The sequence below is a fragment of the Excalfactoria chinensis genome, chromosome 4 (assembly GCF_039878825.1).
Source record: "Excalfactoria chinensis isolate bCotChi1 chromosome 4, bCotChi1.hap2, whole genome shotgun sequence".
Classification (NCBI taxonomy): Eukaryota; Metazoa; Chordata; class Aves; order Galliformes; family Phasianidae; genus Excalfactoria; species Excalfactoria chinensis.
In genome coordinates, this window is record NC_092828.1 from 23653545 (window position 1) to 23669283 (window position 15739).

At 37.5% G+C, this 15739-nt stretch overlaps 1 protein-coding gene across 1 annotated transcript in view; it reads right to left on the reverse strand.

The window, feature by feature from the left end:
* Window positions 1-15739, reverse strand: part of NFXL1 (nuclear transcription factor, X-box binding like 1) — a 40087-nt gene that overhangs the window by 13894 nt on the left and 10454 nt on the right. Inside the window, exons 13-18 of the mRNA XM_072335998.1 lie at window positions 15385-15541; window positions 14528-14619; window positions 13058-13079; window positions 6909-7049; window positions 3802-3968; window positions 2905-2974 (exon numbers count right to left, since the gene is read on the reverse strand). Coding sequence (XP_072192099.1) covers window positions 2905-2974; window positions 3802-3968; window positions 6909-7049; window positions 13058-13079; window positions 14528-14619; window positions 15385-15541 — 649 coding nt within the window. The remainder of the gene's footprint in view (window positions 1-2904; window positions 2975-3801; window positions 3969-6908; window positions 7050-13057; window positions 13080-14527; window positions 14620-15384; window positions 15542-15739) is intronic.

A 15739-nucleotide genomic window follows, 5' to 3' on the forward strand; every position in this document is an offset into this window, starting at 1 on the left:
CTTTCTTAATAGCTTTATACTACCACATGCAAAACAAAAGCATGAAACCTGGCAGGACTTTTCAGTTTCTGCTGTATTTTTTCCAAGGCACCAGACAATACAGCTGATTTTCATACTCCTTCGAAGAAGCACAGTACCTGCAATTCAAGTATACTGCTTTCCACAATTTCCATTAATCAAAAAGACAAACATCTCAAAACTAAGACTTCAGGAGAATACGGTATTCCATTGAACCTAAACTGCACTATGCTATGGTGGAGTTACAGAATACACTGATTTTTAACAAACATTAGTTTTCCTGAGCTCTTCTGGTAAACCAAGCTCAGATTCTGACACACAAAAGGAAATTCACATAAAAACTAACCTGATATTTACTTTTGGGCTGCTAAGATAACACAAAAACATTTCAGATTTGGTGTTGAGGGGACAACTCTATTTAGACATAAAGGAATTAAGAAGAACAGAGAGTACTTCTGAGGTTATCAAAACAGGATTAGGGAAAGCAGGAGGAACAGAAAAACAAGGATAGGAACTACACGAAGCAGGACTGTACTAACACATTTCCAGAAAACTACTAAGACAGAACTAGAAGCACAGGAAAGGAAGAGAATATGTTTTTATATAACGGATTACACTGCAAAGTTTTGCATGTAGATGAAACCAGATAAATCCATATCTACAGGAATGAGAAGAATTAACCAAAAGCCTTACACAACTATAACACTCTGTTGTCCTGAGTCTTCTGTTCACATCCCACCGAATTCAGTTCTAAAAAGGCCCTGTTGTACAAATGATGCAATTCTGAACTGCAAACTTGAATTCAGTAGTGCTACTGGATGGATTTTAAACCCCAGACCGTGTCTCAGGAATACATCCAGAAAAATCTCAACAGTTAACATTAATCAAAGTCAAAGAAGAGATATGGAAAAAATCTTTGAAGAGGACCTGAAGTACAGGAACACACAGTTCATGTTAAGAGATTAGAAGTACTCTTGAAAATAAAGAGGAGGAAGCGTTGCAGCAAATAAAACCAAAGTAGCAGTGAGGGAAATGGAAGGACAAAAGTTAAGAGGTAAACAGACAGTGAAATAATTCCCCTGCTGGGAAGAGAACTTTCAGACATCCAGGTGAGAAAATTGTGACAGATGCATTCATTTACAAATAACGAGGATGTGCAAAATGAAGACATCACAAAGACAAGGGCAGAAAGCAGAAGATGCAAGTAGACACACAGCAAAGAGCCCAGAATTTCTATTGGGGTTTCATTGATTTGTTAACATAACCTTGTCTGAAAAACAGAGACTCTTGGGAAGCAGGCAGGGATACTATCAGTTTTGCAAGTTACTCAAAACCAGGAAAGTCTATCTAGTAAAAGACTGGACACTTCTGAAACCAGAAAATAATGCAACACAGGTTTTGAATCTATGTCTGTTCAGTTGAGGCAGAATTCAGACAAGGTGAGACAACAGATCTCAGACTAGAGGACACCACAGGAAAAGCAGCACAACGGAACAGAAAGCAAACAGTGGAGAAGGACAAGCTGAATCAAATTACTTCTGAGTGCCAACTACATACTACTGGAGACAAAGTACAAGGCCAAAATAGAGTAACAAAACAATAAACAATTACGGGATTAAGTATTTTCAACCCTTTGAAATTATGCACAAGCCTTTTCTTTATAGCTGGGAAGCAGAATTTCTGAGAAATTCTGAAGTGTTTAGCAGTGGAAACACTTTCCAAAATATCCCTGACTATTCAAGTTTTTCCACTTTGTAAATTTCCTAATTCTACAGTAGGGAAACAGAGTGAAGAAAGGGCTGTCACCCCTGCCACAACTAATGACAACTAAAGAACAAAGGCACAATAGTAAGTAATACATAGATTTCTGAAAACACACAAGCAGCACAGAATAACAGCACTGGAAGGGACTAGGAAGAAGTCATTTCGCCAGTCCCTAATGTCTTACAGCAATAAAATCCATAACTAGACTAACCCCAATACTTGTCTAAGCTGTTACTGATGAAAATTCTGTAGCTTTTCCAACCTATTCTTCCCATGCTCTACAAGCTTTACTACTCAAAGGCTAACTAACATGAATCTTCCTAACTGATACAGCCTCTAGTTCACAGCCTGTTTGCCATATAACAAGTATATTATTATTCTTTACAGCAACCCTTCATATAGTCACATACAGCAAAGCAATTAACTCCTTTGTCTGAAGCTTCACACTACTCAATATTTCACTAGCACAGTCAGTCATTAAGAAATCATTTTACTTAGGTTCCAAGCGTTTGGGTTTTTTTTGTTTCTTTTTGTTTTTTTCCTAAAACCATTGTGCAGACCCTATGCAAGAAAAATCACAAATACACTCCTCTGTATTTGTCCCAGCCAAAGAGTATCCTGTTGAGAAAGTCTGTTCAAGATCAGTTTTCAACCACATCAAAGGACATACTCTTCCTCATTCAACCTCACCAGCTTCAAGCTTCAGCTTTCAAGTCATGAATGAAGTATTCACTGATACTGTCCTGGAGTCCTTAACCCTCATAGAATCAAAAAATCATTACGGTTGGAAAATACCTCTAAGACCAAGTCCACATCAACCTATCACCACCATGTTGACTATACCACGTCCCTAATTGCCACATCTTCACCGTTTTTGAACTGAACTCCACAGTCCTTGATCCTTTGATACAACCTTCCAATTTGGTAGCTAGACATTAATAACTGTCCTACAGGTACAGTTCACAAACTACCCTTTGCACCTATCACTCAGCACATTCATTCAAACTACACTTCTTTAGCTTGCTTGGCCTATGAAACTGTATAAAAATCCCTACAAAAAGTAAAATTTGCAAGCCACCAGACATTTATCAAAACAAATATTTATTTGTTAACGTGGCTTACCTGTTTTGGACACTGGTTTTGGCAGGAAGTAAGAAGGTCTTTTTCTTTTACATCTGCACTCGTTAGTTTTCTATAGAAGAAAAGATGTAATTGTGGTAAATTCCAAATTTAAAAAAAAAGAACAAAAAAACCCAGGAGTCAATACAATTAGGAAAGTATTTTAAGTGCATTTCATTGCAAAGAAAAATGGGGTCATTTGTCCACATCCCATGGGACTCATATAAATGACACTAGGTCTCTATCAAACAATAACACATAAATTAAGAGGATTTACAGTGCTTTAAAAGAGAACACAAAAAAACATATGTGTGTGGGATGAATGTTTTCGGAGCAACATGCACACAGAGGGTAATGCTCAAACCCACACGTCCAATTTATATCTACTAAAGCTTATCTTCCCCCTCTACCCACACACTCATAAATAATTAAAAAAGAGCACAAACGATTACTAAGATGTTTTCCAATTAAAACAGATAGAGTCCGAAGGACATTTTGTTTCAGAAGTTCATATTTTTCTGAGTTTAACTATAAGATCTTTTACAATAGCTACATTAATTCTAATTCTTGTTACAAAATTCTTCATTTACTGTAAAAGAATTGTAGGTAGATTAAAAACATCATGTAAGATTACTACGTACTTGCATAACTCAAAGTATTACCCTATTATAAAAGCATTAAGATGAAATTCAGCTCCATACAAGCAGTTATTTTAGCAGTAATACCAAATAAAAACAATGGAAAGATCTAAATATAAGAGCAACGCACTATATTACAAATGACAACCTTGAAAAGAAGTTTTATAACTTGCCATAGGAGTAGCTCCCATCCCCAGACATTTCAAATGGTTTCCAATTAGGAGTAATCCAACGAAAAGTTGGGTTCAGTTCTGACACTTACAAGCATTCAATATACAGTACTGACAGTTTGCAGTGACACTTTATTTTAAGCATCTGGAGACATGATGGACAATCCCCAGGATGACAGGGTAAAACACATCGGTGAGGACAGCCCAATGGCCGTGGCTTGGTACACTCCTCTTCACACTGCAAACATTCAGGACCTGCCTAACAAAATAAAAACAAAGTACTAAAGAAAGTGCCAAACGTTTGTTTACTAGATGCCACTAACAAGCTTTTAGATAGAAGAAAGAGTTGGGGTACTTTTTCCCATAGAATTCAGCTATTCAGTAACATATCCCTCAAGCAAAATATTAAAATGTTTTTTTTTTTCTTTTAAAGAGATGTCAGTGTATATGGGACAAAAAGAGCTCCATTTTGCCTCCTAGACATGAAAGGACCTCTTAGTATTAGTGCTTTGAAAAATAGCCATTAAGTCAGTTCATTTTCTATGGAAAACTTTTAGAAAAAGAATTTCATATTCAGAACTAACTCTTCCCACCCAACGTCTTATTGTAATACTGCAGTCATGATACACTGCTCTACAATACATGGGTGTGGAGGTTTAAGAAACAAAATCATCCCATTTCCCTACGTGTATGATAGTTCATGTAATCCTTCCAGAAAACATCTAATGAACATTAGAAAGGTAAAACATGCTTCATTCCTACTCATTCTTGTCTCAGTAACTCAGCCAGAACCCCAGTCTGCAATCAAATACACACAGATAAATCCATGTGATTTCATAACTGAACTCATTCAGCATAGTATTCAAAGCACACACAAACACATTCAAATGCTCAGTTTCACATAAACCAACCAAAGTAAAGCCAGTTTACCCAAGAATGAGGCTACGCAAAGCTTCTGCAAAAGAACTGATTCATAGAATCATCAAGGTTAGAAAAGACCTCCAGGATCATCCAGTCCAACCTGCTAACCCACCAAACCATGCTCACTAAAGCATGTCCCTCAGTGCCACAACTGCACAATTCTTGGACACCCTCAAGGACAGTGACGCCACCACCTCCCTGGGCAGCCTGTTGCAGTACTTGAACACTATTCTGAGAATAATTTTTTTCCTTATATTCAACTTGAACCTTCCCTGGCACAACCTGACACCGTTACCTCTTGTATGATCACTAGTTACTTGAGAGAAGCTGAACTCTATCCCTCTACAGTCTTCTTTGAAGTAGTTGTAGAGAGCAACAAGATCTCTCCCCAGCTTCCTCTTTTCCAATCTGTTCCCTCAGCCACTCTCCTCATTCCACTTATGCTTCAGACTCTTCAAAAGCTTTGTTGTCCTTCTCTGGACATACTCCAAGGTCTCAGTATCTTCATTGCACTGAGAGACTCAAAACTGAACACAGTACCTGAGGTACAGCCTCATCACTGCCAAGTACAGAGGGACAATCGCTTCCCTAAGCCTGCTGGCTACACTATTTCTGATAGAAACCAGAATGCCACTGGCCTCCTTGACCACCTGCTGGCTCACGTTCAGCCAGCTGCCAATCAGCACCCTCAGATCCTTTTGCACCACACAGCTTTCCAAGGCTGTAGCGCTGTATGGGGCTGTTGTAACTAAAGCTTAGGACCCAGCACTTGGTCTTTCTGAACCTCATACGTCCTCAGCCCATGGATTTAACCACTGCTTTATGCTGTTTAATATAAGGCCAAAAGGATTTAAGTTTTAAGTATTTTCCTCTTATTTTCTTCCACTTACAGTTGAACAATCTTTGCTGCAGAAGCTTAAAAAGGTACATATCCACAGTGATCATCTACACAACACACCAAGCCTAAATCAACAGCTAGGAAAGATAACAGCAAATGAAAGCTTTCTTTTTTTTTTTTTTCAATTGTGACTAGAAATGTAGCAAACCCAGTGTAAATGCAAACAGCTGGCCCTTCTACTGCATTTTCTAACAGGAATAAAAAAATTTAATCCCAGACAAAAATAATTACAGACACAAGCAAGAAATTTAAACAGCCATTTTCTGAATATGCTTGCAATTTAGTCTATTACAACAACAGAATAAAAGCTCTATATTTTACATATATACAGCATCCCTTTTTTGAGAACGCATAGCCTTATCCAAAATGGAGCCAGGCATAACCCTAACCCATATACACATCCACTGGTTGAACTGAAGGACTAAGCAGACACTCTCTTGCATTCATGAGATGCTTAGAGAGCCATCACTCTTAGTATTTACTGTTGTCATTCTACTGCTGGACTCTGATGGTCCACAAATTGCCCTAACAGCTCATACTCTTCACCCAAAAATCTGCAATTGTTAATTAAATATTATCTTAACTGCAATATATACAGTTATATATAACACTTCTTCTAAGACTCAAATTAAGAAATTAATAATCCTATTAAAGTTAAAATACAACAATAAGCTAAAACATAACAGCTACGTTGTTATGAATTGAATGCTTGCTCAGTTTTCTGAATGACCAGAGGTGATGCTGCGTATTTTTTAAAGTAATGTTTTAAAACCTTACAAAGTCTTTTTCCTCCAAACTATGAGTCTCTCAAACCAGAAGCTACGTGCACTCGACTGATCAAAAACTACAGCATCTTTCACCTTTGCATTTTAGTTTGTTTCATACTATTATTTTCAGCAACTAAGATCTAACAGCTCATAAGTGACAGTTTTTAGAAGAAACTGATAAACATGAATATATCACTCCAGTGATTCAAGAAGTCTTCACCTGTTTTGCAATATTTCCAGTGTTCTTTCCCAAATATGTCAAACCTCCTCAACCCACATCCAGCTCTTCTCAGTAAGCAGCTTTCCCAGTAGACAGGGAGCATTTGCTCAGAGGCATTATCAGTAGGTTGTCAAAACAAAGCAACATAACATTATGCTACCAAAAACAGAATGTGCAGCATTTATGAAATACATAATACTGTCCCAGTTCTGTTGTCTAAGGAGTACAGACTAGCTAATCGTCACAACACCAGTGGGAATAGATCACACATGTATCAGATTCCAGGGGAATCTGTACTAGATCCTGTGTGTTCTAGCAGCAAATTCTTTATTGTTCAGTTAAAACTGAAGACAGCGTTTAAAACATAATAAAGTAAAAGAAAAATCAACCTACCTCGTTTCCATATGCATTACTGTTGATTTTAGTAACGTGATGACATTCTTTCATACAGGTGTGATTCTGACAACTAAGCAGTCGCCCACAAAACCTTTTACATGAGTAGGGATCTGCAGAGTGACACGGTAATGGACTAACCTGAAAGATAAAAATAAAAGACCTCTGTAAGTAGGTATCTTTGTATCTCTCTATTTATATTTATAGGCAGATAGTATGCGTATATAGGATTGTACATGTTTACTGTGTTGTGTGTGTATAAACATTTATACACAGCACACACCACCATTAGAGGAACTTTTGTTCTTAAATACCCTTGCTAAAGAACAAAATCAGTAGAAAGTAATTAACTTCACTTTTTAAATATATGTATACATACACAGACATTTCAGGCTCTCATCCCTACAATCACATATTTGTTTTATGCCGATTACACCTGATAAAAAGACCTTGCTAACTTTCACAACCTAGCTTCCCTCCTCCCCATCTCCACTTACTTTTCTAAACAAACTAATACAGTCTCAAACCCTTTAGTGCTATTTAGTTCTTCTTTCTGGTTTACACCTGTGCCTTCCAGTAAAGGTTCCCAAACTGCTCTATATCTATTACAAAAGCCATCTATGTTTTTCATGGGACAAATTGTGCTACAGTCATCACAGACATAAAACATTCTTACAAAGAGAAAACAACCTGCATGCCAGTAATTTTAAAAATCAAGTAGTTTCCACATCAAATATAAGTTACAGGAATTGGAAGTGAAAGAAGAAATTGCTCTATAACTGACTTAGAATTTGAATTTCTAAGGAATGTAATTTTGAGGTTAACATTTCAGCTCAAAGAGCATCTGCTTAGGAGCCTTTCATTTCCACTGGTACTGAAATGGACTGTTAGCTCCTAACCTTGTTAAATAAGTTACTTCCCTAAAGCTGAACAGTGAAAGTACCATCCAATACAGAAAACGTTAAAGGAAACTCACTGTTCCTATTTTCCTGCCATTACATAACATTCACATGAAAAAAAAATTCTTTCTGTGGTGCTGTCACCAAATCAATTCTTTTTAAAATTGTGATCATTTCACAGAGGAAAAAGAGAAACTATTTCTGATGTTATTACGAAACAGGCTAACATGACATAATTCACTTTGACTAGACTAAGAGTGCAATTTTATGTTATGGCTTGCACTGAATAGCTTTGCTCTGCACACCTTCTTTTTCTCTTTTCCAACTCTACAATCAGCACGTGCTGATTTCCTTCAATCCTATGTAAAACTACACTAAGCAGGACAAAACTACACAAATCCACTTGCTTATAGAAATCTTTTTTGATCTCACTCCAGAAAAAAAAAAGACTGGATTCCACATTAAGCCATTGCAAAACACAATTCATTCACGAAACCTCTGAATTCCTTCTCATCCTGACCCACAGAAAGTCTGTGAACGGGAAAAATCCATATGAGGGACTGAACTTCAGAAGAAAAAAGCAGGGGGCTATTGTGTCCGATTTCTTTTACATCCGTACATGAAAATTGCAGCTCATTATGCTGGCTAAGGCACTACCACAGCTGTGAAACAGTTTGCATGCTGCGTGCTCCTACTCCCTCCTGCAAGCATGCTACAGCTCAGTCCCTAAAGGCTTTTGCTTTTGTTGACAAAATGAGTATAAGCCAGCATTAGGCCTACTGAAAGAGAGCCTAAAAGAGAGAATACTGCTGTACCCAATGAACGTAAACTAACCACTGGACCTGGAGCGTGTTCGAAGAAGGGCAACAAAGCTGATGAGGGGTCTGGAGCACAGGCTTTATAAGGAGTGGCTGAAGGAGCTGGAACTGTTCAGTCTGGGGAAGAGGAGGCTCAGGGGAGACCTTATTGCTCTCCATAACATCCTGAAGGGAGGTTGTAGTGAGCTGGGGGTTGGCCTCTTCTCTCATGTAACTGGTGACAGGACTAGAGGGAATTACTTCAAGTTGCGCCAGGGGAGGTTCTGTGATTATCAGAACTTGTATCATTCCTATTAACCTGCCCCTTCCCGTTCTCCATCTCCTTCCTCCTCCTCCCTCTACTAGATACACTTCATTTCAGCAACATCATAAATATTGAAAAGGATGCAGAAAGGTAAAAGAAGACAATAAGAAGGCATCATTCTCAATCCGCTACAAAATAAGGGCAAAGAAGAAAAAAAAAAAAAAAGACATGACAGCTTTTAGAAGCTTTCCAGGACATTTTTCAAATGGAATAAAACCAAACCAATAGATGCATCATATGGAATACAAAAATAAAAATCAAGCACAATAGGGCAGGAAAACGTTGAAAGTATTCATCAGTCAAAAAGATTAATCTCATCGAGGCTTGTATAAAATTTATCTGGAGGCAGACTAACAGTATTTCTCCTATAAATTAACCACAACTAGAAAAAAAAAAAATCAGAATAATACAACAGCACTAAATCCCTAGCAAAGAAAGCACACACTCCCCCCAAAAAACAAGAAAATAGAGTTCTATCTTCCTAAGAACAATTGATTTTCCAGTATGTTCTTAATACTCATCATAAGCTAAAACAAGAATATTTTCCTAAAACCTTCTACAGGGGCTTTAATACTTTTCTATAAAATTAGACTAGATAAAAAATTCCATAAAATTTGATTTTGAATATAAACATCAGCTCTCAGAATTAAATTTGAAAAGAGCACAGGTATGTTACTGCTACAAAATGTGAAAGTCAGAAATAAAAGTAAACCATCAAGTTTTACTTTGTGGTGGCAACAGTTATGATGACAGATGATTTTCACACCTACAACTTCAATCAAAACCGAGCTCTGCTTTTAAGCACTTTGATTTCTAAGAAAAAAAGAATTAACAACAGCTCTAAATACACGTAAAAATACTCAAAATTGACACCATAAAAATACTTAAAAGAAAGCTGCAAGCTGTCACCACAGGAAATCTTATTTTAAGTTAAACATCTTGTAGAATCATATTTCAGTGAACACAGATTTGATAAAATTATGTTTTCTGAAAAGTAGTTTTAAGCCTGTTGTCTCAAGTGATAAATCACTTCCCTAAATACACAAAGACATGTGAGAAATAGAACTAAATCCATCCCTTAAAATACATTAAAATGTCAAAGTGAAATTTAAAAATAGAATAAAACTTCACTGATATAATGCAGCATCTACACTAATTAAAATTATTGTCCAAAGGAAAATGTAAAGAAAGTAAATTTGTACGAGTGATAGTGTGCAGTTCCTACACTTCTTGTATCCATTCTCTCTTCTATTCATTGTCTGCATGCATCTTGGTAAAGCACAAGGAGTCCTTCTAACTTGTTTCATTCTCAGCTAATTGCTTTTTGTATCTCTCCCATTACAGGCTGTCTAACAACGGTCCAACAAAAGTAAATCATAGCTCAGCAATGAATCCTTCTTCACAGGAAAACTTTGCTTGAGAAAACCCATACACTGTTCACCTATGAAACCTCCAGATTTCAGAGTGAAAATCCCCTCAGGGGCTGGAAACTACTTCAGCAGAGCCAAGTGTTCAGAATTCATACAAACAATTTCTTTCTAACAAAAGTAAATTACTTTGAGGTGAGAGTTCACAGAATCACAGAATTATAGGGGTTGGAAGGGACCTCTAGAGATCATCGAGTCCAACCCCCCTGCCAAAGCAGGCTCCCTACACCACGTCGCACAGGTAGGCGTCCAGGCGGGTCTTGAATATCTCCAGAGAAGGAGACTCCACCACCTCCCTGGGCAGCCTGTTCCAGTGCTCCGTCACCCTCACCGTAAAGAAGTTCTTGCGTACATTCGTGCGGAACTTCCTATGCTGGAGTTTCAGCCCATTGCCCCTAGTCCTGTCCCCACGCACTACTGAAAAGAGACCAGCCTCGCCACTATAGCTCCCACACCTCAGGTATTTATAAACCTGGATCAAGTCCCCTCTCAGCCTTCTTTTCTCAAGGCTAAACAGACCCAGTTCCCTAAGTCTCTCCTCATAGGGGAGATGGTCCAGGCCCTTCACCATCTTTGTGGCCCTCCGCTGGACTCTTTCCAAGAGATCCCTGTCTTTTTTGTACTGGGGAGCCCAGAACTGGACACAGTATTCCAGATGAGGCCTCACCGGGGCAGAGTAGAGAGGGAGGATCACCTCCCTCAACCTGCTGGCTACGCTCTTTTTAATGCACCCCAGTATGCCATTGGCCTTTTTGGCTACAAGGGCACACTGCTGGCTCATGGCCAACCTGTCGTCCACCAGGACGCCCAGGTCCCTCTCAGCAGAGCTCCTCTCCAGCAGGTCTTCCCCCAACCTGTACTGGTGTATGCAATTATTTCTACCTAGATGCAAGACTCTACACTTGCTTATGTTAAACCTCATCCGGTTTCTTACTGCCCAGCTCTCCAGCCTGTCCAGGTCTCTCTTGTTCAGTTCTTGTTAAGAGCCAGTGAGACTGTAAAATACTGAGCAAACATTATTGGTTTTGTGGGCTTTTTTTTCCCTCTTTTTAGAGACCTCAGAACAACATAAAATGTATGATGCACTGAAAACACACTGTAAACACCCTGCACATGCACAGTAATAAACAAGTCATTCTTTTCTTCTGATACCAAAGTCTCAAAGATTAGGACACTTCAATTCCTCTCTATAGGCTGCCAAACTTGAGCAGAAAGGAAACACTGCACTCTGTTGGCCAAAAGGAGAGTTCCAATACCAGTAAATGAATTCCTTAAGAATGGACTGAGATTCTACCTTATTTTTCTGCAGTAAGCTGTAACAAAACCATGACCTATGCAACAGAGAGGGGATTTCCTTTTTCAGATAATTTGAAATAAGCAGTTATAAATACATTCAAATTTGAATCATTTTCTATGCTGTCCTCTGTTATAGGGAGTTCACATTCATGCATATTAGAACAGTACTAAGACAGCTTACATTATGTAGAGCACATTAAGTTGGGCCAATTGCACAAACTTTACGCTTTGTTTAAATGCAAGTTCACAAAAAATAGGATGAGATTTATTTATGATCTATTGCAAAAGATGTCATTCATTCAAAATAAGACATTGGATGATATACCTGGAAGTTTTACTGTGAAAAAACATAAACCAACCGGTCCAACAACAAACATGACATGGCTACATGACTATTCCTTTCATGCAGTTCAACAACATGCTTTTCTTTGGCAACTAGCAAGCTGAAAAGCAGCTCTGTGGAAGCTGTCTTCACAGCATGCTTGGATCAATAAATGTATTGCAAGAATAGACTGCTGTTTTAACTTTGTTAAAAACATTTGTTGCCACCACATATTGGGCCACCATTACAACTCATACCAAGAGATCGTTATAAAAGGTCAAAGAAGAAAAAAAAAAGAGTGGGTATCTTGAATACTTAAGATTTACTACTTTCTAGAATTTTTCACTAGGTTAAAATGGAACTAGGTTTGCTATGCTGGTATCAGATGTGCTTTGATAGTGAATTACTTACCAATAGAGATATTACCAAACCGTGGTGCAAATACCAATATCTTTTTTTAAGATTAGTTTAACGATTATCTTTTAAAAAATGAGAAAAACGTGCTGATCTTCCATTTCTTGACTTTTAGAAATGACTGATGACTGTTATTCAGCTTCAAGTGTTAATTTGATTTTCTTACTACACTTCGTAAGCCAGAACAGCCAATGATTTGATCTGAGATGGAGAAGCCTACATCTCAGAAAGATAAGCTAATAATTCCACTATGTTTTCTGACATCATCCACTTATGCTTAGATCCAAATCACTTGAGAATTTTCTGGTACCACACTATATTCTGTTTCCTTTTAAAATGAACACAAAGACGCAGCAGGTGATGGAATACCGAAGAAACAGAACAGAGAGAGAACAACTACATAATGAAGTAGGAAAGAAAACCACAGAACTACAACAGTGAAGACAGAACAAATCAATTTAAGCACTATTTGAACAAATATACAAGAATACACAAATAGCATCGTAACTATGAGTTTTCATTTCTGTACAATAACTCTGATTTAAAAAGGAACTAAAACACCTCTGATATGTAAGCCACATAACATTTCTCCCTCAGTACTTTTTCTTGCAGACTGAAAAAGCAAGATATACTTCATATTTTACTTAAAAAGCCAGTTTCCAGACTTACCTCATGCTGTCCAAGACACTCCCTGTTAAGGAGAGTAAAAAACAAGAGAAAAGATTTAGAAAACACATATTTCTTTAAGAAAATAAGTGATGGTGTTTTTCACGAGAAAGTAATATATTTTTTAAAGAAAAAAAAGTGCAATTCAGGCCAGTGCAGGCAACACACACAGCTAAAAAAAGTAGGTCAAAACCTTATCTGCTTTTGTAGCACAAACTAAAATAAATAGTCTATTTATTTATGTAGGCCAATGCCTTCACCTTTTCAACAGTTCTTGCTATTATTTTATTATGATAACTCCAGAATCTCTAATACAAAGCAACTACCTATAGCTACATGTGGCCTTAAGGACAATAGGATATCAGCAAGAAGAATCAGATTTTTGTAGATCATGGGTCCCCCACAGCAACCTTGCTCTCAAGCTGGGATGTACTGTGATGAGCAACTAGTTGCACAAAAAACTGGCAGGATCACCAGGTTCAAACAGTAGTGGTTAGTTGGCTGCATGCTACTTGGACACCAATTACAAATGGAATTCTTGTTTATTTGAGGACAGCAATGCCACTCAGAAAGCTCATGAAATACAAAGTCCTGCATCTGGGACTCTGTAGCACAGGAAACTGTCATGTAACTTTCACGAAGAAAAGGACATTATAGTTGCAATGATCTATCAGAAGAGTTTGGATATTCCAGAATTAATATTACCTAATACTAATAGAACTTCAGTTTGCCAAGCACAACAAAATACAGCCATGCTACCTCCTGACAGAAAATCAAATACAACTTTCCCAGTATGGTTTCCTTCTCACTGAGCAAACTAATATCTTCTGGAGAGGTGCCCTTGGATTGAGGGAGGAGATTCTAAGATGGGAGCTCAGAAGAACTAAGAGATGTGCCCTACATAATGCATGATGTTACACAATGACCTCTGCTGAACACCTACATGAGACTACTCCTATGGTAATGTACCCAAATACTGAAACCAGGCTGTCCAGATCTCTACACTTTTCACCTTTTGGGAATCTGGCTTTGAACTCTGAGCACAAGCACCAGGAGTACTGAGTAGGAATACTTTCCATTAGCATATAATAAATTACATGGAAGATTCTTGCACTGAACAACTGGAAAACAAAATAACAATTAGTTATACAAAAAATTACAATCCTATAGATTCTTCCTAGAGAAGAAGGAACTACATGGAAAAAACGGGTATATGTCACTTAAGACTATCAATTTACAATGTCAGTCTTTGAGATTTTAATACTTTTCTTTTAAGGCATCATTGTATTAGAAACAACCACTTTTTACTTTCCTTTCATATAGTAAGTACATACTACCAGAACTATTAAACCACCACCAACACTTCCAGGTTTATGAATGAGAATGTTGTTCACATAATCTCACTTCATCTGAAGAGAACAGCACTTACACATCCAAAACTTTGTTGTCTTTATTTTCTTATTTAATACTTACACTGGTATAGGAATCTCACAAGGTGGACATGGTAATGCAGTCTGAATAAAAGCTGGCTCAGACGGCTGCTCCCAAGGACCTGCGAATTGATGCTGAAAGCAAAGTACAAAACACAACTGGAACCACTTGCTTAACCTTAAATAAACTTATCATCTAAAGAGATCCCAGTTCTAAACAATTAAAACAAACAAACAAACAATCCACTTGCTAGTAATTAAACAAACAAAACATGAATGGCAAACCCAACTCCACCTCCCCAAACAGAACTATAATTTAACCTTTAGCATAGCAATAGATAAGAAAGGCCCATGGCCTTACTGCTAAAAGTCAAATTCAAGGCCAAACAAAGAACAAAAAACACCAAAAAAACCCAAGCATTTAATAGAGGTAAAAATATAAAATATATATATATAAAAATTCCTTCTAAAAAAAAATAGAAATCATCATGCTGAAATGCACGTATGCATCATGTTCGAAGATGTCAATTTCTCCTCATGTCTGCTCACTTTGATGGTTTAATAAATACCAATTAAACTTTCTTCCTTCTATTTTAAGACTTACTGGTTGGTTACATTTGAAATTAAACATATGCAGTGAAACTCTAGCCAATAAAGTTCTTATAATTTCTTGAGTTACCCTAACTGCTAAAGGTTGCCCGAGTACATAGATTATGAAATTAATTAGATTGCAACAAAGGAACTATAACCACTTAACTTTTCAATTAAGTAGTATGAATACTTCTGCGTTCAATTATTTATTCTGATTTACGAAAGGCTTCAACAAAAGATTAAGGCCAAACAACTGTTTCGTATTCTTCAGAACACCAATAACACCCCGTTTCTCACTAGTTAACTTACAATGCCAGTTTGCTTCACAAGTGCTTCGTCGTGGCAGGAAACAGGGCACAAATGACCACACGTTAACGTCTTCTGGCAGGGCTGACGACAGGGAGGACACCGACCAAAGTGACAATAGTGCTTCTCCTGGGTAGGGTGGTGACAGGTAGGAGGGCGACTGAAGTAAAGTGCAGAAATCAATATGGCAGCAAGGAATAAGATGACAGAGTCACTAAACAATTATGGCTCAAATACAAGAATTAAATTTTAAAAATCTGTTTTTAAAAATAAGTTTAATTCTCACTTTCTTCATGGCTGATTTTATGGTACAATTACAAATGAGCTCTAAGTGAAATAAAGGTCAAAGCTGGGTTTG